The 24,544-nt window shown below is 40.0% G+C and overlaps 3 protein-coding genes across 3 annotated transcripts; 1 reads left to right on the forward strand and 2 right to left on the reverse strand.

Moving 5' to 3' along the window:
• Positions 1 to 54: 54 nt before the first annotated feature.
• LOC311490754 (cytochrome P450 2J4-like) lies at positions 55 to 5,316 on the reverse strand. The gene is made up of 9 exons (XM_084548417.1): positions 4,298 to 5,316; positions 3,455 to 3,617; positions 3,085 to 3,234; positions 2,666 to 2,826; positions 1,941 to 2,117; positions 1,720 to 1,858; positions 1,386 to 1,573; positions 734 to 875; positions 55 to 553 (listed from the first exon to the last, which is right to left on the reverse strand). Exons 1-9 carry the CDS (start codon positions 4,496 to 4,498, stop codon positions 378 to 380), a joined length of 1,497 nt encoding a protein of 498 aa, XP_084404543.1. The 5' UTR covers positions 4,499 to 5,316; the 3' UTR covers positions 55 to 377.
• Positions 5,317 to 10,967: 5,651 nt separating this feature from the next.
• Positions 10,968 to 12,424, reverse strand: LOC311491165 (cytochrome P450 2F2-like). The gene is made up of 2 exons (XM_084549023.1): positions 11,540 to 12,424; positions 10,968 to 11,381 (listed from the first exon to the last, which is right to left on the reverse strand). The coding sequence occupies exons 1-2, from the start codon at positions 11,789 to 11,791 to the stop codon at positions 11,106 to 11,108; spliced, it is 528 nt and encodes a 175-aa protein (XP_084405149.1). The 5' UTR covers positions 11,792 to 12,424; the 3' UTR covers positions 10,968 to 11,105.
• Positions 12,425 to 12,676: 252 nt separating this feature from the next.
• LOC311490752 (cytochrome P450 2J4-like) lies at positions 12,677 to 20,594 on the forward strand. The gene is made up of 9 exons (XM_084548415.1): positions 12,677 to 14,076; positions 14,859 to 15,021; positions 15,943 to 16,092; positions 16,842 to 17,002; positions 17,860 to 18,036; positions 18,119 to 18,257; positions 18,407 to 18,594; positions 19,731 to 19,872; positions 20,116 to 20,594. The coding sequence occupies exons 1-9, from the start codon at positions 13,876 to 13,878 to the stop codon at positions 20,289 to 20,291; spliced, it is 1,497 nt and encodes a 498-aa protein (XP_084404541.1). The 5' UTR covers positions 12,677 to 13,875; the 3' UTR covers positions 20,292 to 20,594.
• The last annotated feature ends 3,950 nt before the right edge of the window (positions 20,595 to 24,544 follow it).

Consider the following 24,544-nt stretch of genomic DNA (forward strand, 5'->3'; position numbering starts at 1 on the left):
CAGCTCTGATTTGAGAATAAACCTCTGACTGAACTTGAACACACAGCAGTGTAAACATATAAATGCAAGGACACAGTGTAGTGTTTAATTAATAGTCATACGTTTCTAGTTCTAGCAAGTCAGACAAATGCAAAGTGCAGCAGAAAGGACTGGAAGAACATCGTCCCCAGTGATTCCTTTTAAGAACAGCATTTTGAATACAGTAGCTTAATGAAATATAGATGTTCAACAAAAGACAAGAAGAAAACTAATTATTTTTTACTCACAGTAAAGACTAATAATAATCAAACTAATATAGCAGATATGGTTGATGCATTGATAGTTAAATGTGCTAAGAAATAGATAGGGTTCCGTTTGGGATATTATGGGATACTGATTTATCGTGGCACGGCACAGACACGGTAAGGTTTAGGACAACGAGTGACTCCCAGTATGAACTCCAGACTGGACTGTTCTCCAGGGGGTGCAGAGAATGAAAACCTCTGGAGGAGGGATGTGAAGAACAGGAACAACTCCATCCTGGCCAACTGTTCACCGAGACACACACGCTTTCCTGGGAATACACAATGCAACAGATGAGTTTGACCCAGACAGTTCACAAGATCTGGATCAGCCTAAGTATACTGTATGATAGAGACACTGATATTAATACCCTCCTGACTTACTGTAGATAACAAATAATGTGAGTAATGTCATGGTGAGGTGTTGCTCATTTCATACACTTACTACTAACCTGCAGAAAATGGAAGGAAGGCCTCTCTCTTCCTAAATTTACCGTCCTGGTCCAGAAAGTGTTGAGGGTTGAAGGTGTGTGGAGTTTCCCACATGGACTCATCATGTAGGACAGAGTGCAATGTAGGCAGGATCATGGTACCCTGAGGAAAACACAGTTTCCAATCACTTATCAAATAATGGAATGACTCAACTTTAATAAAAATGAGTTAGTGTATGTGAAGTATTAATATAGAATTAAACCATTTACTTGGTAGGAGATGATTGGAAAAGTTATATTTTGGAGAACAGTCAGATTTCATAAAATAGATTTATTCATTAAATACACCAGATTAATGTCTGAAACGTATAACAAAAGCATTGCTGTTGCTTCATAATTTCCAGGCATTTCACATCTTCCTTAGTCCATTGGGTAGCTATCCTGGAGGTTATAATTATACCACATGAACTTCGTTCACCTGCTGATTTTCCACGAGCTCCTGTGAGTATTTGGTCAACAGTAAACTCATCTTTAAGGGTGAACTTTCAATTGAAGAAGTTTTAGAAGTGTCTTTTATTATATCAAAGATGTATGACAAACTAACCAGAACAAAGCTGTTAAATGAACCCTTTAAAGTCTCATAAGTATTTGATTCAAAAGCTATACTGTGTACCTTTGGGATTGTGTACTTATCCACCACGGTGTCCTTGTTTGCCATGTGAAGCAAATTGAGGGGGATGATGTTTCCCATCCTCTGTATCTCATGGATGACTGCATCAGTGTAGGGCATGTTTTCTCTGTCAGTCATACAGGACTGTCTGGATGAACCAATCACAGCATCAATCTCAGCCTGGACTCTCTCTGCACACAGTGGACACAGGAAACATGTGAGTCTGTGGGACACATAAATGACTGAGGGGAAATTATACACCCTACACATTCAGTCTCAGACAGGACAGACCAGTGAGAGACCTCTGACAACATCTGGATATTACTCAAACACACACCTTGTATGTCAGGGTAGTTGATCATGTATAGCAGCCCCCAGTATAAAGTAGTGGTAGTAGTTTCAGTTCCAGCACCAAACAGGTCCAGGGTGCAGAAACTCAAATTTCTGATATCAAACCCAGACTCTTTGTCCTCCTTCTGTCAGTGACACATGAGACAGAAGACAAATTATATATGAAATGCAAGGACAAACACAATAGAGACACATTGAAACACTCACCTGTCCCATTTCTATGAGGAAGGAGTCAATATAGTCTCTTGGTGATGATGGGTCAAGGGTTTCTTTGTGTTCTTTGATCCTGATTTCTATGAAGTCAATTACTGTTTGTGTCAGGGTGAATATCTTCTGATGAGGTCCAGGCATCCACTTCATCAGCCAGGGGACTGTGTTGTAAATCTGTAGAGCATGAAGACATTCACCAGATCAGCTGACAGAGTACTTTTACCTTTGATTCTTTAAATGCAGTTTGCTGACAGTTGTTCTGTACTTTTGCTTGACTGTTTTTAAATTGTTCTTATTTTACTTTTACTTAAAGAAACAATCAGTATGTCTTCTACTTCTGGTTACATATTGTTAAGACCATTTTTATGTAATTCCTTATTCAAGTCAATAATCATCTGCTAATCTACAATTGTGTCACAGGGACAGCTTTCTCAGTAAAGTAACCTAGGTGTCCAAGGTGTCTGCTAAAATCTGAAAGGACATTCAGCTTGATGGCCTCCTTCATCAAAATATGAAGACTGTTCATCCTAGTGACTTCAAACTCAACACTGAACTTCTCTGGGTACCCAGGGGTATGCCCGTTGACATTGAAGTAGATTGGATAAATGGTTGCCCATTGGATGAATGCAAAGAATAGACATAAACATGCAAACACAAGTGCACAGAAAGGCACAAATGCACAATTGGTGAGACTGATTGGCGTTTTCACAAGGGAGACTCACCTGTGCCCACACACTCCCCTCTAAACGCACTGTCTCATTCATGTTCTTGAGAATATACTGGAACTGCTCGTCACTGTACTCAAACCGATTCCCAAACACCAAACAGCAGATAATGTTGGACACAGCATTGTTGATCAATAACTGGACATTAAAAGGTTTGCCTGTAAAAGAAGAGAAAATGTAGATGAGACACACAGCTGTTCGTAACATTGAAGGTTTGTTGGTTTTAGACCAGGCCAAACCTGTCTCATGATGACTGAATATTATTTAAAACCTATTATGAGTTCAATAAATGTTTATTAGTAATCTTAGGAGCGATGCGTTGATGTGTGTTTGTATCTGCAAAGTTGAATGAAAAAGAAAATTATATGTCCATATGTCCAACTTGTAATAGTAAAATAGCATCATGTTTTTTGTGCCTTGCTCATCTGCAAACGACTCCGTCAGGTACTGGCACTCCTGCTGGATGCATCGCTCTAGAGTCTTCTTGCCCAGACCAAAGTTTCTGAGCGTATGAAGAGCAAATCTCCTCTGGTGCTTCCACGGGTAACCACTGGAACCCACAAGACCTTTTGGGAACACAACACAGCCTTGAAATTGAAGTTATTGTAAATCAAGAACCACTAGCTATGCTCATCTCATACAAATGCCCTGATCGATAGCACTGACAGAGTCAGTATTATTGTCAATCTTCACATTGCTGTGGCAGACATTTTTAGCTTAGGTTAGTGTTTTATGATGATTTGCTTGCCTGAAATATCATAGTTTTGTCTGTCTTATTATAAACACCTCTATTTCCAACCAATTCTTCAAACAAAGGTATGGACGGCCGATCTGCAAAGTCTTCTCCTCGTTGGACCAGGGCTTCTTTCATGAGCTTGTAGCCATTGATGACCACCACCCTTCCACCAAAGAGACGGAGGCTGTAAATGTTTCCGTATTTCTGTGCAAACTGAACATAGACAGCAGATTGGTGTTGTGGTGCAACACTGGATTGAGTACATATGTATGTATGTATAGATATATATATAGATAGATCCACTACATCCTGAAACCAGTGACTACAGGTACTAAAACAATTATTCACAAATATATCTTCTAGAAAGAAAGAAATACAAAAAACACGTGACTGAACACTAAAGCCAGTGCAGGAGTGACTCAAAAAGCAACTCGTATTTAGACACTGGAGATGGATTTCCAGCAAACTACAGCTCCAAATTTCTCTATATACACAGTTTACTTTTCACCCTATCATATTTATTGACCTGAGGGGACTGGTTTCTTCTAATCTTAATCTGGTAATGAAAATATCCAGAATAATACAGTTATTGGGGGAACGTAGTACACCAAGGAAAATGACTATTTCCATTTTATTACACATGAGTTAATGATTTCCATTGTTTCCCATGGGAACTTGCCCAAACTTGTTGTACAGTATAACAACTCAGAAATACTTGTTGTACTTGTTAGTTTACTGACACCACCTTATTTGATTGTTCGTTTATTGCAGTGTACAGAAATGTGATTCCAATGTAAGGTATATGAAAAGTAAAAAATGTTTGCTGATGATGTTTTCTGAAGCTCATGCATTTTATTTACGTTTTTATACTGTAATGATAATTGGACTCATACCTCTGTGAACTGCAGGTGAAGTTTACTTGCATCAATACGATGAAGATCACCAATAAAAGGAAGAGCCCACGGTCCAGGAGGAAAGTTCTTTGGTGCTCTGTTCTTTATAACATCAGCCAACAGGAGGAAAACAAAGAGAAAAATTAAAACACTCCTGCCGTCGATCCAATCCAAGCCGAGGACACTGAATATCGCCTCCATTGCTTTTCTTATTTATTCTAAATTCAATATATTAGAGACAAATCTTTATTTTTAGTTTTTAAATGTAAATATTCTAATTTTAACTGTGTTAACACGGCTAAACAGAAGGCAGTCAGGAAAATGTTGCAGCGAAATCAACATATCAAGACAAGAGATAACAGAAAGGTACTGTGTCAGAGTGTCACTGGCTGGCCTTCAAAATAAGAGCATGTGACTAAGCTCTTTCACATTGGTAGAAATATCAATACCACAAGAAGTACTCGAAATTAAATTCGAAATGTTCATTATGCTTGTTTTATTATCCTGTACTTGATACCACTGGATTATACAATAAGTCTAGATATGTGAATGTGCATGGAGCATTACTTTAATGTTGCAGCTGGTATGAGTGGGGCTGAGTGTCACTGTTTTATTGGCCTAAATGAATCTTAATCAGTAATCCAATAAGAACTGTCCGATTACACTTGTACAGGGAAAGTTCACCACTTGTACATTTATCTTTCTGATAAGGGTTTGGCTGGACTGTCCCAGCTGTCATCGGGCAAGAGGCGGGGTACACCCCGGACAGGTCTCCAGTCTATCGCAGGGCTAATACAATAACAAGCATGCTTAAAACAGGAAAATAAATAAAATAACTACAAGTGAAGAAATTGTTTCAAACCTTAATCATCTAGGTACAGGAGTATTAGATTATTCTGAGCAGGAGGCGATGTGTTGTTGAGTTTCTCATCAAGTGCAGGTTTGTGGCTTATAAAACAAATGCAACTGTCTTTAGTCAGTCATTTAGTTAGTCAGTAGTGGAATGCATCAGAGTACATTTACGCAAGTACTCTACTTAAGTGCAGTTTTGAAGTCCTTGTGCGTGAGCAGTTTATTTTTTCCCCTCTTTATACTTCCATCCAACTATACAGTATGTCAGTTATATTGTGTACTACACAAAGTATACGTTTTACCATCTCACATTTATCTGATGGCTGTTGCTGCTAATAATGGGAAAGAAATCAAACATAGTAAATCAACGTGAACGTACAACAATTTGTTAATATTCTGAACTACATCGATTAAATGATGAAAAGGGAATTAAACTCAACTATTTTGATCATTTAAGGCGTGTTCAAGTCATTTTGCAAAATGATTGGTTTTAGTTTTACAGTGCATACATAAAAAAGTATCTTAAAAAAGTCTTTTTAAGTTTTCAGATCCTTAAAAAAAGGACCTAAATACGTACTCCACTATAATCAAGGTACCCACATTTTTGGTGATTTTCTTACAGGTTAATTTCCCACTTTCAAACCCAGAGGTTTGACAGGCTGCATGTTACTAAAAGACTACCACTACTTAAAAGACAGAACTCAGAACTACTATGCTTAATACCAGGAAAAAGACCCCAGAGACTACGACGGTAAGGTTTAGGACAATGAATGGCTCCCAGCTTGAACTCCAGACTGGGCTGCACTCTAGGGTGTGCAGAGAATGAAAACCTCTGAAGGAGGGATGTGCTTTCCTGAGAATACACAATGCAACAGATGAGTTTGACCCAAACATCCTGTGAGATTCTCACCTCGATATTACAGATGCTCTGGAAAAATAAAGAGTGTGGAGTTTCCCACATTGACTCATCATGTAGGACAGAGTGCAATGTGGGCAGGACCGCGGTGCCCTGAAGAAATACCAGTGGTTAAAAGGATTTATCACATTTTTAATAATGTTTAACTTATCATTTACTTAACTTATCATAAATGCATTAATAAAAACAGTATTTTATCACAGACTGATCAAAGTGGCTGTGACAATGTGGAACATGAGCACAATCTCAAATGCAGTTGCAGTAAATAAGTTTACTCTATGGAGGGCACTGTGGGCTCAAACCTGCAAAAAAAACAAAACACAATAAAATCTCTGTCTATCTTTTCCCGTGCGTCTATTGTGAAGTGTTACATGTGGACTGTGTACCTTTGGGACTGTGTACTTATCCACTGTGGTGTCCTTGTTTGCCATGTGAAACACATTGAGCCATCATCACAGCTCTTGGTGATGATGGGTCAAGGGTTTCTTTGTGTTCTTTGATCTTGATTTCTACAAAGTCAGTTAATTTTTGTATCTTCTTATAAAGTCCATGAATCCACTTCATCAGCCAGGGGGCTGTGTTGTAAATCTCAAGTACAGCAGTAGTTTAACTTGTTGCTAGGGAATCTTTTTACAATACATCATTGTTGAAATAGGATTACTAAATGTTGCATCTTGCTTAGAAAGGAGGCTCACCTGTACCGACAAACTTCCCTGTAACTCCAATACTTCATTGAAGATCTGCAGAATATACTGGTACTGCTTGTCATCGTACTCAAATCGATTCCCAAACACCAAACAGCAGATGATGTTGGACACAGCATTGTTTATCAGTGGATGGGCATTAAAAGGTGTGCCTGTGAAGCAAAGAGAGAAGAAAAACAGAATCCAATATTACCATGTGCACATGATCCAATGCACTTATCAGTTGTTGAATGCTGGTTTGAAAAGTTGTAGGGCAAAGAAGATGACACATGTAAAAGCACAGCATAAAATAAAAAGAAAGAATAATAATGTGTCACTGTAAAATATCATGGTTTTCTGTACCTTGCTGGCCTGAAAAAGCCTCCGTGAGGTACTGGCATTCCTGCTGGATGTATCGCTTCATGGTCTTCTTGCCCAGACCAAAGTTTTTAAGTGTATGAAGAGCAAATCTCCTCTGCTGCTTCCATTGATAACCATTTGACATCACAAGACCTTTTTCAGTACTTCATGCTAACAGCAATTGAAGACTGGGACCCATGACCATCAAGAATGAATGGGTTTACTTCTTTTGTGATGTTTCATCAGGCCTTTACTGCAGCTGACTTGAATTTAACAGAAGACTAAAACAAAGAAGCTGGTGATAATCAACACAAAAATCATGTGTCTGGTGACTACGGAAATAAAACTGTACTTTTTCTAAGGAGAAGACATCCAAACTAATATGTTCACTGGTAAATTGTAGTCTCATTCTAATGTTCTTTCTGGTTAGTCAGGTTTGTGTTTGTTATGAACACATGAGAGGTACTGGGTGAGCAACTGGGTGCTGAACTTTCTCACAGGGAGGCCACAAACCGTGCGGGTTGGCAGCAACACCTCAAAGACCATCACGCTGAGCACAGGAGCTCCACAAGGGTGTGTGCTCAGCCCGCTGCTCTTCACCCTGCTAACCCACGACTGTGTTCCAACCTACAGCACCAACCACATCATCAAGTTTGCGGATGACACAACTGTGGTGGGCCTCATCACCAACAACGATGAAGCCAACTACAGAAGAGAGGTGAGCCTACTGGTGCAGTGGTGTAAGGACAACAATCTCATCCTCAATGTGGAGAAAACAAAAGAGATTGTTGTCGACTTCAGGAGAGGTCACCCCCAGCATCCCCCGCTGACCATCGAAGGTGCTGCTGTGGAGAGGGTGAGCAGCACCAAGTTCCTGGGGGTGCACATCTCAGAAGACCTTTCCTGGACTAATAACACAACATCACTGGCCAAGAGGGCGCAGAAGCGCCTCTACTTCCTCCGGAAACTACGAAGAGCACAAGTTCCGCCCTCCATCATGTGTTCTTTCTACCGGGGCACCATTGAGAGTGTCCTCACTGGCTGCATCACTGTGTGGTACGGAGGCTACACTGCCTCCTGCCGAAAGACTCTGCAACGCATAATGAACCTGCCCTCCCTCACAGACATTTTCCACACCCGCCTCACTCGCAGAGCCACCAGCATTGCCAGTGACCCCTCCTACCCCCTACATCCCCTCTTCAGTCTCCTGCCTTCGGGGAAAAGGTACCGGAGCCTCCGGGCCCGCTCCACCAGACTGCTGAACAGCTTCGTCCATCAGGCTGTCAGGGTGCTGAACTCTGCCCATCTCCCCCTCCCCCCCGCCTCATGCCCCCTGCCGGACCATAACCCACCCATCACACAGGGACTCTACCTCACCTGCCTTCTGACGGCAAACTGCACCTTACCGCACCTTTGCACATTTTTTAAAAAAAATAAAAAAAATAAATAAAAATCCAAGCTGTAACTATACATTGCACTGATGTACATAGAAATTTCTATTTTCTATTTATTCACTATATTTATATTATATACAGATGTTTACATAGCAACTGTTTCACTGCCAACCTCACCCACTTTAGGTCTATTTAGGTTTTTATTTTATTTTATTTATTATTATGTGAGAAAGAGAGAGAAACGTTTTTTCGATTTTTCTGTATGTTGCAAACGTATTGAGAAATTGACAATAAAGAAATCTTGAATCTTGAATCTTGAATCTTGAAATTCTAGTCCCAGAAGAGAGGACATTGAATGTTAATTCAGTTTTCAGTGATGATTCTTTCAGGTTAGACATGGAGTCCCTCAGGGCTTTGTGCTAGGACCAATGCTTCTTACATTATCTGGACTCCCCTGAGGCATTAATAAATACTGCAGACATTTCCATTTCAATATAAATGACACGCAGCTATATTTACATATGAAGCAGACCAGTCAAACATGCTTCAAGCATGTACTGAAGACATAAAGTCTTGGTTGACTTGTAACTTTGTACTTCAGTTTCTAGGACTGACTTCTCTCACCTGCACAGTATTGTCAAAGTTATGTACATCAGTGGCCCCCAACCTTTTTTGCGCCACGGACCGGTTTAATGTCAGACAGTATTTTCACGGACCGGAAGGTGTAGCAGATAAAAACAAAATAAAATGATAAGACCGGCATAAAAACTGTAGTATTTTCTCTATAAAATAATAATAATAATAAACGTAAATCCACTGTATTCATGTGCAACTTTATTAGCAGCGTCCTCATAACGTCACACCAACAACCGAACATGACGTGAGTAACATTGTCTCTGCCCCAACGCTCTCTGGTCGCTGTGGTAACGTTAAAACATGCCTTCAAAATAAGACACACCACAAAAACTAAAAGTGCATGAAAATACTAGCTACTCACAATAGCACTGAATCAGTGGGAGCCCTGCGCTTGTTTTGCTGCAACAAGACGGCCCCATCTTGGGGTAATGGGAAACAATGAAACCCGAAGTGTGCTGCTTATGACCAGTCTGCTTCGTAATTTTGTTTTGGTTGCTGTCACTGCAGAAAACAATGCTTCACACAGACAAGATGTCGGAAATGGCAACAGCGTTTTCAATGCTGTTGTGGCGATCTCGGGGTATTTTGCCATGACTTTAATCCAGAACACCGGCTGAGCTGTTGTCTCGAACAGACGTTTAAGGCCCCCGTCATTTGCGATCTCGGGACGTATCACGTGATCTATGGTCTCGAGGCCTTGACATGCGTCAAGAGTGAGTCATAAACGGATATAATGGAGAGAATCCGGTCATTTTTCAAAATAAAACATCATTCAGCCAGATAATAGATCAAACGGAAATAATGGAAGTTATTTATTATTTCTGTGCGGCCTGGGGGTTGGGGATCACTCATGATGACAGGATCACTTAGAGATGGGATCAAGTGACTTCTATTCATCTTTTTTTAAGTAAAATTTTAAAGGGCTACTTAATATATATGTAAAAATTAGTACATAATCCATTAAGTACGGTGGTCCGTAAGGTCAAAACACAACGACATTTCAGAAAACACAATGACATTACAGAGAACACGACATTTTACAAAGCACAACAACATTTCAGAAAACACAACGACATTTCAGATGGAAAGTGTAGGGACAACACTTCTTGTTTCTGATTAGATAGAACCCGACGGTGTAACATCATTTCCTGTTTCTACTTTGCTGTGTCCGTGCACGAGTTTTAAACTGCGTTGGAAAGAATGGAGGACGTGATGGCATTAATAGAGGAATATTCTGAAAGAGGACATACATATAATGTCATTCTTGATGTGCTTTCAACCCATCATGACATTAACATGTCCCTCGGAACCCTAATAGCACGGTTGAAGGAGTTAGGACTGAGGAGATGGGGCAACTACGTCCTCATCGTGCGTCCCCTCTGCCTCTTTAAATAATGCCAGTGTCTTTCCGCAAGACATGCAGAAATTTGGCAACGACTCATACTTCTTTCCACAATGTGGACAGTAGATGTTGTCTGCTTTCAAAGCGCATCACAGTGTCTGCACTTACGCGTAGCTGACCATTCACAAAACGTAATTTCTTGACTGGCAGCGAAACAACCAATCACATCAGCTTATATTTTAGCATGGTTTCTGTTCTATCAGAAACAAGAAGTGTTGTCCCTACCCTTTCCGTAATCTGTAATGTTGTTGTGTTTTGTGAAATGTCATTGGGTTTTGACCTTCAGGGCCACTGTAATTAAGACTAGATTGATGTCTGAAACATAACAAAAGCATTGCTGTTGCTTCATAATTTCCAGGCATTTCACATCTTCCTTATTCCATTAGGTAGCTACTGTAGAGGTTTTAATTATAGCACATGAACTTCATGATTTTCCACAAGATCCTGTGATTATTTGGTCAACAGTAAACTCATGAACTTTCAGTTGAAGAAGTTTTAGAAGTTCCTTTTAGTATATCAAAGATGTATGACAAACGAACCAGAACAAAGCTGTTCAATTAACCCTTTAAAGGCACACACAAAAAAAAAATGTTATTGTGTACTTATCCACCGTAGCGTGGTCCTTGTTTGCCATGTGAAGCAAATTGAGGGGGACGATGTTGCCCATCCTCTGTATCTCATGGATGACTGCATCAGTGTAGGGCATGTTTTCTCTGTCAGTCATACAGGGCTGTCTGGATGAACCAATCACAGCATCAATCTCAGCCTGGACTCTCTCTGCACACAGTGGAAACAGGAAACATGTGAGTCTGTGGGACACATAAATGACTGAGGGGAAATGATACACCCCACACATTTAGTCTCAGACAGGACAGACCAGTGAGAGACCTCTGACAACATCTGGATATTACTCAAACACCTTGTATGTCAGGGTAGTAGATCATGTATAGCGGCCCCCAGAGTAAAGCAGTGGTAGTAGTTTCAGTTCCAGCGCCAAACAGGACTCTTTGTCCTCCTTCTGTCAGTGACACATGAGACAGAAGACATATTATATATGAAATGCAAGGACAAACACAATAGAGACACATTAAAACACTCACCTGTCCCATTTCTGAGGAAGGAGTCAATGTAGTCTCTTGGTGATGATGGGTCAAGGGTTTCTTTGTGTTCTTTGATCCTGATTTCTATGAAGTCAGTTATCTTTTGTGTCAGGATGAATATCTTCTGATGAGGTCCAGGCATCCACTTCATCAGCCAGGGGACTGTGTTGTAAATCTGTAGAGCAGGAAGACATTCACTAGATCAGCTGACAGTCCATCAGTACAGTAGTTAGGACATTTATCTTTCTATTAAGAAGATTTGCTTGTCACAAGGGCCATTTTACTGTACAATGAGTACTTTTACCTTTGATTCTTTAAATGCAGTTTGCTGACAATTGTTCTGTACTTTTGCTTGACTGTTTTTAAAAAAAAAAATAATAAGCATCAAGGTGACATCCTGATCGGTCTGTCCTTATCACAACAGATAGCATTCTCATCACTGTAGATGCAGCCACAAACCACCTGACAATTTTCCCTTACCCTCGATCCTCACTCATGTTAGATCCAGAAATCCCTGCAACTGCCTCGCTAAACCCCTGTTCTGCTAAAATCTGAAAGAACATTCAGCTTGATGGCTCAACACTGTACTTCTCTGGGTACCCAGGGGTATGCCCGTTGACATCGAAGTAGATTGGATAAATGGTTGCCCATTGGATGAATGCAAAGAATAGACATAAACATGCAAACACAAGTGACTTCAGTTATTGGTGAGATTAACACAAGTAGAGAACATTATTAAAAATGTGATAAATCCTTTTAAACACTGATATTTCTTTAGGGCACTGTGGTCCCGTCTACATTGCACTCTGCCGTTCTCTCTTGTTGTGTGACGAGTAAATGTGGGAAACTCCACACTATTAAGGTGAAAATCTCACAGGATGCCTGAGTCAAACTCATCTACTGTATTGTTTATTCTCAGGAAAGCATGTGTGTCTCAGTGAACAGTTGGCCCGGATGGAGTTGTTCCTGTTCTTCATGTCCCTCCTTCAGAGGTTTTCATTCTCTCTGAATACTTAAAAAGACTTTTTTAAAAATACTTTTTTATGTATGCACTGTAAAACTAAAACCAATCTTTTTGCAAAATGACTCGAACACGCCTTAAATGATCAAAATAGTTGATGGTGTTTAATTCCTTTTCATCATTTAATCGTAGTTCCGAATATTAACTAATTGTTTTACTGTTTGATTTCATTCCTATTAAGTAGAGTACTTGAGTAAATGTACTTTGATGAATTCCACCACTGACTAACTAAATGACTGACTAAAGATGGTTGCATCTGTTTTATAAGCCACAAACCTGCAGTTGATGAGAAACTCAACAACATGCTGCCTCCTGCTCAGAATAATCTAATACTCCTGTACATAGATGACTAAGGTTTAAAACATTTTCTGCACTTGTAGTTATTCTATTTATTTTCTGTTTTAAGCATGTCTGTTATTGTGTTAACCCTGCGATAGACTGGAGACCTGTCCAGGGTGTACCCCGCCTCTCCCCCGATGACGGCTGGGATAGGCTCCAGCCTATCAATTTGACGACTAACACTAACATGACACAAAAAAAAAAAATAGACAAAAAAAATGAATCCCAACCCAATTAGCTGTTGGGACAGTTCTTAATTGAAATTGCATCTCAGTGACGCAAATTGTCTTAGAATTTGGTTAAAACATTTACAAAGAACAAGTGGCATTCATTGAACTTAGAGGCCTTGGGCCAGCGGCCTGCTTTGCTCAGTCACTAGTCCAGCCAAACCCTTATCAGAAAGATAAATGTACACGTGGTGAACTTTCCCTCTACAACTGTAATCGGAGAGGTACTATTTTAGGCCAATAAAACAGTGAAACTCAGCCCCACTCATACCAGCTGCAACATTAAAGTAATGCTCCATACACATTCACATATCTAGACTTATTGTATAATCCAGTGGTATCAAAAATAGGATAATAAAACAGGAATAATGAACATTTTGAATTTTATAGAGTACTTCTTGTGGTATTGATATTTCTACAAATGTGAGAGAGCTTAGTCACATGCTCTTATTTTGAAGGCCAGCCAGTGACACTCTGACACAGTACCTTTCTGTTATCTCTTATCTTGACATGTTGATGTAGCTGCAACATTTTCCTGACTGCCTTCTGTTTGGCCGTGTTAACACAGTTAAAGCTAGAGATTTGTCTCTAAAATATTCTAATATCTCTAGCTCTAATATATTGAATTTAGAATAAATAAGAAAAGCAATGGAGGCGATATTCAATGTCCTCGTTTTGGATTGGATCGACGGCAGGAGTGTTTTAATATTTTTCTTTGTTTTCCTCCTGTTGGCTGATGTTATAAAGAACAGAACACCAAAGAACTTTCCTCCTGGACCGTGGGCTCTTCCTTTTATTGGTGATCTTCATCGTATTGATGCCAGCAAACTTCACCTGCAGTTCACAGAGGTATGAGTCCAATTTATCATTACAATATAAAAACGTAAATGAGATGCATGAGCTTCAGAAAACATCACCAGCAAACATGGAATCACATTTCTGTACACTGCAATAAATGAACAATCAAATAAGGTTGTGGCAGTAAACAAGTAAAACGAGTATTTCTGAGTTGTTATACTGTACAACAAGCTCAGTACTCATACTGTAGACATAACTGTATTATTCTGGATATTTTCACTACCAGATTTAGCTTAGAAGAAACCAGTCTCCTCAGGTCAATAAATATGATAGGGCGAAAAGTAAACTGTGTATATAGAGAAGTTTGGAGCTGTAGTTTCCTGGAAATCATCTCCAGTGTCTTAATACGGGTTGCTTTTTGAGTCACTCCTGCACTGGCTTTAGTTTTCAGTCACGTGCTTGTTGCATTTCTTTTTTGCTATAAGACATATTTATGAATAATTGTTTTAGTACCTGCAGTCACTGGTTTCAGGATGTAGTGGAGGAATGAGATGTCATATCTCAAGATAATCACAACTGAGTTCAGGATGTAAGAAGAGCGAAATTACCATCAGTGTTAATAACGTATATAGAAGCTTCAGTAGTCAGTATAAGGTCCAAAAAAGCAGACAGATCCAGAGATTAACCATGAAACAAACGTTAATATCACGCTAATCAATAGTTCTATCTATCTATCTATCTATCTATCTATCTATCTATCTATCGATCTATCTATCTATCTATGTACTCAATCCAGTGTTGCACCACAACACCAATCTGCTGTATGTGTTCAGTTCGCACAGAAATACGGAAACATTTACAGCCTCCGTCTCTTTGGTGGAAGGGTGGTGGTCATCAATGGCTACAAGCTCATGAAAGAAGCCCTGGTCCAACGAGGAGAAGACTTCACAGATCGGCCGTCCGTACCGTTGTTTGAAGAACTGGTTGGAAATAGAGGTGTTTCTTGTCCTATTCTGTTTCAAAAGTTGCTAGCGGTTGTTTATAATAAGACAGACAGCATCAGACAGACAAAACTATGATATTTATTTCAGGAAAGCAAATCTTCATAAAACACCAACCTAAGCTAAAAATGTCTGCCATCCTCCTCCTCATCATCATCATGGGACCGAGTGCACCCCACTGTCCTAGGCACCTGACATGGCACCGAGCACAGTGGGACGCACTCTGTCCCATGATGATGATGATAACCTTCCACCCGACCATGTCATTTCGTTGTACAATTGTGTAATGACAAATAAAGCACTTTACCTTTACCACAGCAATGTGTATATTGACAAGTAATACTGACTGTGTCAGTGCTATCGATCAGGGCATTTGCATGACATGAGCACTGTCACAGTTTGGAGGTGGTGAGGCCCAAACGCAGGACACCAGGAGATGAGGTAGGAGTTAGAAACAAAACAGCTTTAATGAAAACTAACAACAGGTAACTGAATGTGCTGCACATAGAGTAGGGTAATCCAAAAGGTCAAATACAAAAAATAGGTAAGAACTGGAAAACAGGAAGACAGAAGAACCATGCAGGGAAGGATAACAGAACAGAAGTTCCACACAACACGGGAGGATTAGACGACACGACAGAGAACAAAGGGAAAGGCAGGGCTATATGTACACAAGTGGCCAGAGGGGTGATGAGACACAGGTGAAACTAGTGAGGGTGGAGCACACACGGAGAAACCAATCAAACAATCAAAACACAGGAAGTAACAGGAAACCAAGGAAGAACTTTACAAAATAAAACAGGAAACTCAAACAGGTTCAGAGGGACTCTTCACAGAACCATGATAAGCATAGCTAGTGGTTCTGATATTGATTTACAATAACTTAAATTTCAAGGCTGCTTTGTGTTCCCAAAAGGTCTCGTGGGTTCCAGTGGTTACCCGTGGAAGCAGCAGAGGAGATTTGCTCTTCATACACTCAGAAACTTTGGTCTGGGCAAGAAGACCCTGGAGCGATGCATCCAGCAGGAGTGCCAGTACCTCACGGAGACTTTTGCAGATCAGCAAGGCACAGAAAACATTATGCTATTTTACTATTACAAGTTGGCCATATGGACATATAATTTTTAGGGGTTGGACTCGATTAAAAAAAAAAAAAATCTAATTAATTAGAGCCTTTGTAATTAATTAATCTTGATTAATCACATTTTAATCCCATAACAATATTTGCCCCAAAAAGCAACATTTTTTTTTAACTTAAATGGATTTAAGTGGATGACTGAATCAAATAATAGACACAGACATGAATATTGTAAACTCAAGCTCTTTTAATGTCTGGTAAAATGCATTTAACTGCAGAAAAAGAAAGAAAATGGCCATGGCCAAAACTGAACAGAGCTAAAGTGCCATTTTAAGCACTTTAAGTAATTTTTCAGAACAGTATTAACTTTAAATGGTAAAAACAGTTTGGGCTGCCGACACGTCTTGTCCGTACGCGGACCGGGACTGCTAGCGCTAACAACTCCGGCGGTTTCTGTGCTCACTGCAACATGCTTTGCATTTAGATGGCACCGTAGGGTTGAAGTGCTCCAGTGTTATGAATAATTTTCTTTTTCATTCAACTTACAAACACAGATACAAACACACATCAATGCATTGGATCACTCCTAACATTACTAATAAACATTTATTGAACTCATAATAGGTTTTAAATAATATTCAGTCATCATGAGACAGGTTTGGCCTGGTCTAAAACCAACAAACCTTCAATGTTACAAACAGCTGTGTGTCTTATCTACATTTTCTCTTCTTTTACAGGCAAACCTTTTAATGTCCGGTTATTGATAAACAATGCTGTGTCCAACATTATCTGCTGTTTGGTGTTTGGGAATCGGTTTGAATACAATGACGAGCAGTTCCAGTATATTCTCAAGAACTTAAATGAGATAGTGCGTTTAGAGGGGAGTGTGTGGGCACAGGTGAGTCTCCCTTGTGAAAACACCAATCAATCTCACCAATAACTGAAGTCACCTGTGTTTGCATGTTTATGTCTATTCTTTGCATTCATCCAATGGGCAACCGTTTATCCAATCTACTTCAATGTCAACGGGCATACCCCTGGGTACCCAGAGAAGTTCAGTGTTGAGTTTGAAGTCACTAGGATGAACAGTCTTCATATTTTGAAGAAGGAGGCCATCAAGCTGAATGTCCTTTCAGATTTTAGCAGAACAGGGGTTTAGCGAGGCAGTTGCAGGGTTTTCTGGGTCTATCAGGGTAAGGGAAAATTGTCAGGTGGTTTGTGACTGCATCTACAGTGATGAGAATGCTGTCTGTTGTGATAAGGACAGACCGATCAGGATGTCACCTTGATGCTTATTACAGAGTTTGACATGTCCACATGGCAGACCCAGAATACACTGGAGGAACTATATATCCCTCTATACTTGACTTGGGATTGGACACCTAGGTTACTTTGCTGAGAAAGCTGCCCCTGAGACACAATTGTAGATTAGCAGATGATTATTGACTTAACATGGAATAAAATACACAAATAAGGAATTATATAAAAATGGTCTTAACGATATGTAACCAGAAGTAGAAGACATACTGATTGTTTCTTTAAGTAAATGTAAAATAAGAACAATTTAAAAATAGTCAAGCAAAAGTACAGAACAATTGTCAGCAAACTGCATTTAAAGAATCAAAGGTAAAAGTACTCATTGTACAGTAAAATGGCCCTTGTGACAAGCAAATCTTCTTAATATAAAGATAAATGTCCTAACTACTGTACTGATGGACTGTCAGCTGATCTGGTGAATGTCTTCATGCTCTACAGATTTACAACACAGTCCCCTGGCTGATGAAGTGGATGCCTGGACCTCATCAGAAGATATTCATCCTGTCACAAAAGATAACTGACTTCATAGAAATCAGGATCAAAGAACACAAAGAAACCCTTAACCCATCATCACCAAGAGACTACATTGACTCCTTCCTCATAGAAATGGAACAGGTGAGTGTTTTAATGTGTCTCTATTGTGTTTGTCTTTGCATTTCATATATAATATGTCTTCTGTCTTGTGTCTCACTGACAGAAGGAGGACAAAGAGTCTGGGTTTGATCTCAGAAATTTGAGTTTCTGTACCATTGACCTGTTTGGTGCTGGATCTGAAACTACAACCATTACTTTATACTGGGGGCTGCTATACATGATCTACTACCCTGACATACAAGGTGTGTGTTTGAATAATATCCAGATGTTGTCAGAGGTCTCTCACTGGTCCGTCTAGTATGAGACTAAATGTGTGGGGTGTATAATTTCCCCTCAGTCATTTATGTGTCCCACAGACCACAGACATGTTTCCTGTTTCCACTGTGTGCAGAGAGAGTCCAGGCTGAGATTGATGCTGTGATTGGTTCATCCAGACAGTCCTGTATGACTGACAGAGAAAACATGCCCTACACTGATGCAGTCATCCATGAGATACAGAGGATGGGCAACATCATCCCCCTCAATTTGCCTCGCATGGCAAACAAGGACACCATGGTGGATAAGTACACAATCCCAAAGGTACACAGTATAGCTTTGAATCAAATGCTTATGTGACTTTAAAGGGTTCATTAAACAGCTTTGTTCTGGTTAGTTTGTCATACATCTTTGATATAATAAAAGAAACTTCCAAAACTTCTTCAACTGAAACTTCATCCTTAAAGGTGAGTTCACTGTTGACCAAATAATCACAGGAGCTCGTGGAAAATCAGCAGGTGAACGAAGTTCATGTGCTATAATTATAACCTCCAGGGTAGTTACCAGTGGACTAAGGAAGATGTGAAATGCCTGGAAATTATGAAGCAACAGTAATGCTTTTGTTATATGTTTCAGACATTAATCTAGTGTATTTAAATAAATCTAATAAACACTCTAATAATTCAGCTTTAGCTTCGATTACAGCACGCATTTGCTGTTTCATTGTTTCGATAAGCTTCTACAATGTCACAAGATTTATTTCCATCCAGTGTTGCATTAATTTTTCACCAACATCTTGTATTGATGATGGGACAGTCCATCGTCCATTGATGGAATAACCTGGTCATTCAGTATATTCAGGTAGTCAGCTGGCCTCATTCTTTGGGCACATAATGTTGCTGAACCTAGACCTGACCAACTGCAGCAACCCCAGATCATAGCACTGCCCCCACAGGCTTGTACAGTAGGCACTAGGCATGATGGGTGCATCACTTCATCTGCCTCTCTTCTTACCCCGATGCCCCCATCACTCTGGAACAGGGTAAATCTGGACTCATCAGACCACATGACCTTCTTCCTTTGCTCCAGAGTCCAATCTTTATGCTCCCTAGCAAATTGAAACCTTTTTTTCTGGATAAGCCTCACTGATTAGTGGTTTTCTTACACAGCTGTTCAGTCCCAATCCCTTGAGTTCCCTTCACATTGTACGTGTGGAAATGTTCTTACTTTCACTATTAAACATAGCTCTGAGTTCTACTGTTGTTTTTTTTCGTTTTGATTTCACCAAACGATCAATCAGGATTTTTTTCTGACCACATTTCTTCCTCAAAGACGATGGTTCCCCACTATCCTTCCAGTTTTTAATAATGTGTTGGACAGTTCTTAACCTAAGTTTTTTTTTTATTAAACTTGAGTCATTCCATTATTTGATAAGTGATTGGAAACTGTGTTTTCCTCAGGGCACCATGATCTTGCCTACATTGCACTCTGTCCTACATGATGAGTCCATGTGGGAAACTCCACACACCTTCAACCCTCAACACTTTCTGGACCAGGACGGTAAATTTAGGAAGAGAGAGGCCTTCCTTCCGTTTTCTGCAGGTTAGTAGTAGTTTGAAATATTTTAGCTGAAGATTTAAAAAAAAAAAGAGGGGGACAGTGTTTCATTGCTTACCATCAGTTGTTCGCCGGAGCAACCTCTCATCATGACATTACTCACATTATTTGTTATCTAAGTCAGGACAGTATTAATATCAGTGTCTCTGTCAATACAGTATAGTTAGGCTGATCCAGATCTTGTGAACTGTCTGGGTCAAACTCATCTGTTGCATTGTGTATTCTCAGGAAAGCGTGTGTGTCTCGGTGAACAGTTGGCCAGGATGGAGTTGTTCCTGTTCTTCACATCCCTCCTTCAGAGGTTTTCATTCTCTGCACCCCCTGGAGAACAACCCAGTCTGGAGTTCGTACTGGGAGCCACCCATTGTCCTAAACCTTACCGTGTCTGTGCCGTGCCACGATAAATCACTGACTGATCAGTTTCTTAGCACAATTAATCACTATCACAGTTTTCTTGTAATCTATCATGAAAATCTTCTGTATTATTTTACTCCTGCGTGAGTAATTGGAAATATTTTTTCTTCTCCATCATTTGGCCTTTTTAATATAGCCTCAAACTTGAATAAAGAAAAGTCAAAAACTGTGTCAAGTATACTGGAAACTGTATGGCATGGCATTTGTTTGAAAATTTGAAGATTGTACTGTATGTATTTGAATTCTTTCAGAATATTCTGTAGTCTTAATGGATTGTGTACTGTTTTTTACATATATATTAAGTAGCACTTTAAAATTTTTCTTAAATATAGATGAATAAAAGTCACTTGATCCCATCTCCAAGTGATCGTGTCTTCATGTATATACACTGCCTAGCCAAAAAAAAGTCACCACCTGGATTTAACTAAGCAAATAGGTATGACCCTCCTGTTGGATAATTACTGCATGGGAGATTATCTTTCAGCTGGCAACAAGTTATTTAACCCCAACTGATGCAATGAGTAGCTTCTCATTTCTTAAACAACCATGTCTAAAGACACATCCTGTGGTCGTGGAAAAGATGTTAGTCTGTTTGAGGAGGGTCAAATCATTGGCATGCATCAAGCAGAGAAAACATCTAAGGAGATTGAAGAAACTACTAAAATTGGGTTAAGAACTGTCCAACGCATTATTAAAAACTGGGGAACCATCATATCAGGGTAAGAAGAGAGGCAGATGAAGTGATGCACCCATCATGCCTAGTGCCTACTGTACAAGCCTTTGGGGGCAGTGCTATGATCTGGGGTTGCTGCAGTTGGTCAGGTCTAGGTTCAGCAACATTATGCACCCAAAGAATGAGGTCAGCTGACTACCTGAATATACTGAATGACCAGGTTATTCCATCAGTGGATTTTTTTCTTCTGTGATGGGACAGGCATATTCCATGATGACAATGACAGGATTCATGGGGGTCAAATTGTGAAAGAGTGGTTCAGGGAGCATGAGACATCATTTTCACATATGGATTGGCCACCACAGAGTCCAAAAAAAAAAGCAAAGCAACACAGAGACTGATAACTGTGTGTAAAATAATGTTTCTTTATTCAAATTAACAATAATGGCAACTAAAAACGCTGGTCACAAACTTAACACAGCAGATCAGACAAACTAAAAGCGCCGCCACTCTGCGGGAAAAAAAGCACAGGAAAATCCATCATCAACCTCAGCACACACCAGGGAAGGAGACGTCACAGGGGGGGTCATGTTTTCCCTGGGAGGACTCACATGATCGCGTTTTCCTTCTGCGTTCAGGGGTGGAGATTACATAATCAGTATCACACACTTCCCTGTCCACATATGGACCCAAAAACCAGACAGTGAGAGCTCTACCTGGCACAGGTGACAACACAAGCACCTGGTCACCCGGCTGGAACTGACGTGACACTGCCTTGTGGTCAAACCAACCTTTCATCCACTCCTGAGAGGCAAAGAGCGATTCTTTACAGCATGTAAACGTGTTCTACGTCACAAAATTGAGGATGTTTGTCTTACCCACACGGAAAGAACCTATATAAACATATAGGTTTTAATATAGGTTTTGAATGTATGTGACATACATAAAATTGGCCGTTTTCATATAAACGCATATGCTATATGCAGCATACATGCACAGATAAACTGCATATAGGTTTTATATATCCTCATATACCCACACGGAAAGAACCTATATGAGGATATATGCGCATATATGAAACCTATATGCAGTTTATCTGTGCATATATGCTGCATATATACGTTATATATATATATGACATATCCAGACAGAGTTTCGGAGCAGAAGATGGCGGCTCGTTCTTTCACGCACTAACTTCATTGGTTCGGTTTTCCAGGTCAGTACCCGGTAAAACTATTTCCTCCTGAAGTGGGTAGTGGTGTGATAAGTTTGTTGAATTTCTGATGTGTGTAACTGAGTTGAAGAGCTACTTTTATAAGCGGCAGGTGCGGACTTTTCAAAACAATGGCGCTAGCGGCTAGTTAGCATCTGTGTACTGCGACTCTGTATGTGTGATTTTGTGTGCTAGTGTCCTCACTCCCTGGCATGTTTTAAATTTCGGTTTTGAGGTATCCTGATGTGTTATGAATGACATGTGATGAAGGAAATGTTATATGTCTGGTCTGTGTTCAAAAATGCATTACAATTTAAGCAGTTGTCCCTGTGTGTATGATGTTTCATGGTGTTGACTGAAGTCATTTAAATATTCATCTAAAACCAAAGAGGGTTTATGATTTACATTATTACATTAGTATAATGGTGGATTTTTTGAGTTAAAGAACAAAAATACCACATGATCTATTCTTTGAATATTATTGCACTTGAAAGGAAGAGTGATGTTTATTTTTATGAAAACATGGTTATTTCTGTGGATGAGTGTGTGGAAGATGTTGCCCACAGATGTGTAAAAAAAAATAGAGACAACTATATTGATTTATTCAAATTTAAACTAACAAATGGACTTTAAAACTGAAACACGATTACACTAGGGAATGTTTATTTCTATACCATGGTTTTGAAAGTTTGTAATAAACAGACAGAGTTTCGGAGCAGAAGATGGCGGCTCGTTCTTTCACGCACTAACTTCATTGGTTCGGTTTTCCAGGGAAGTTAAGAGCGGTGGATCCCAGCAACCAGAAGGAAGAAAAAAAAAAATCATGTTACTCCAGTTCCATATTGAAACACGTAACATAAGCACTGCTCACCGAGTGTGACACACCTAAAGCCTGCAAGGTTTGTTTGCAGGTTTTTGAAAGAAAATTTGTGCCTTGAGCTGTCTGCACAACACGCGGCAAACCAAATGTGGTGAAAAACTTTATCAGCGCCTTACTCATCCACCGGTGCTGTAATTTTTCTAAGTGGGATGGCCTCAGGAAAACAGGTGGACACACACATCATTGTCAGCAGAAATTGATTGCCGGACTTAGACTTTGGCAGTGGACCAACACAGTCCACTATGACGTGTTCAAAAGGTGCACCCACAGCTGGAACAGGACACAGAGGGGCTGGAGTAATTTTCTGGTTAGGTTTACCGGTCAACTGGCAAGTCCTGCAGGAACGCGCCACATCCACCTTTAATCCTGGCCAGAAAGCAGTCGCAAACAGAGAATCTGAGACAACCTCATCATCACCCCTCTTACGGGCTTGAGCTTGAGTAAGGACGCAGGCACCAAACACATCCAGATGTTCCTTCACTAAATCACCCGACGAAGACTCAGTTATGGGCACCGTCACCACCTCCAGTGTGGGATACACTTTACCACCCGCCAGGTTGTTGCCCATGATAAAATCAACTCCATCAATGGGAAATGAGGAACGCACAGCCACAGCGAAAAACCACTAGGCCCGTAACAGGTCATCTTTTAGAGCACCCATGGACTCTTCTGTCCTGATCCGTCTGCGACATTTCAACATTGACCTAAACCTAACAAACATACTAAGACGGAACAATTCATCAACACACTGTATTGGCTTACATCCCAAAATCACCAAACCAAGCAGGATTACCACTCACAGTGCTGCACTAATTGATAATATATTTACAAATGACATCACTAATCATACAGTAAGGGGATTATTGATAAATGACCACCATGACAGGGAAAGATTTCATATGATAGGCCTATAACTAAAGTATTGACCCAATCCTTATGAAACTTAGCAACCATCATTATAATATGCTTGCGCATAATCATGGGCGTAGAGGACTCGGGGTACACGGGAGACATTTCCCCCGCACTTCATGTATCTGTGCCCTCCGTCCCCCGCACTTTTTACAGCCATTACAACCACTTAATTCATTTTTAACATGTTGAAGCGCGTTTTTCCGAGCCGCCTCTAAACGCATCATGAGTATGGCGGAGCTAAGGTGGCAAACAAACTCCACTGACGTGTGTCAGCAGAGAGGGACGTTGTGCTTCAAACATGTTCAGCAAACCAGCCAAGAGGCAAAAAACTTTAGACATTTTTTTCCAAACAAACAGTGTAAGTTGAGTAATGCTGTTACATGTAGATAATGTTTAACTAAAACAGAGACATTCTATATTTGACTTTGGCTAAAAGATGACAAATAGATGTCAATTTAGTTAGCTAAGCTAGCTAGTTATAAACCCACTCCTCCTTAATTTCTGCACTGAACATGTGCTCACTATTTTTTTGCACATATCATAAATGCAGTGAAAAAATACTGAT

This window comes from Chelon labrosus (assembly GCF_963514085.1).
Source record: "Chelon labrosus genome assembly, chromosome: 7".
Lineage (NCBI taxonomy): Eukaryota > Metazoa > Chordata > Actinopteri > Mugiliformes > Mugilidae > Chelon > Chelon labrosus.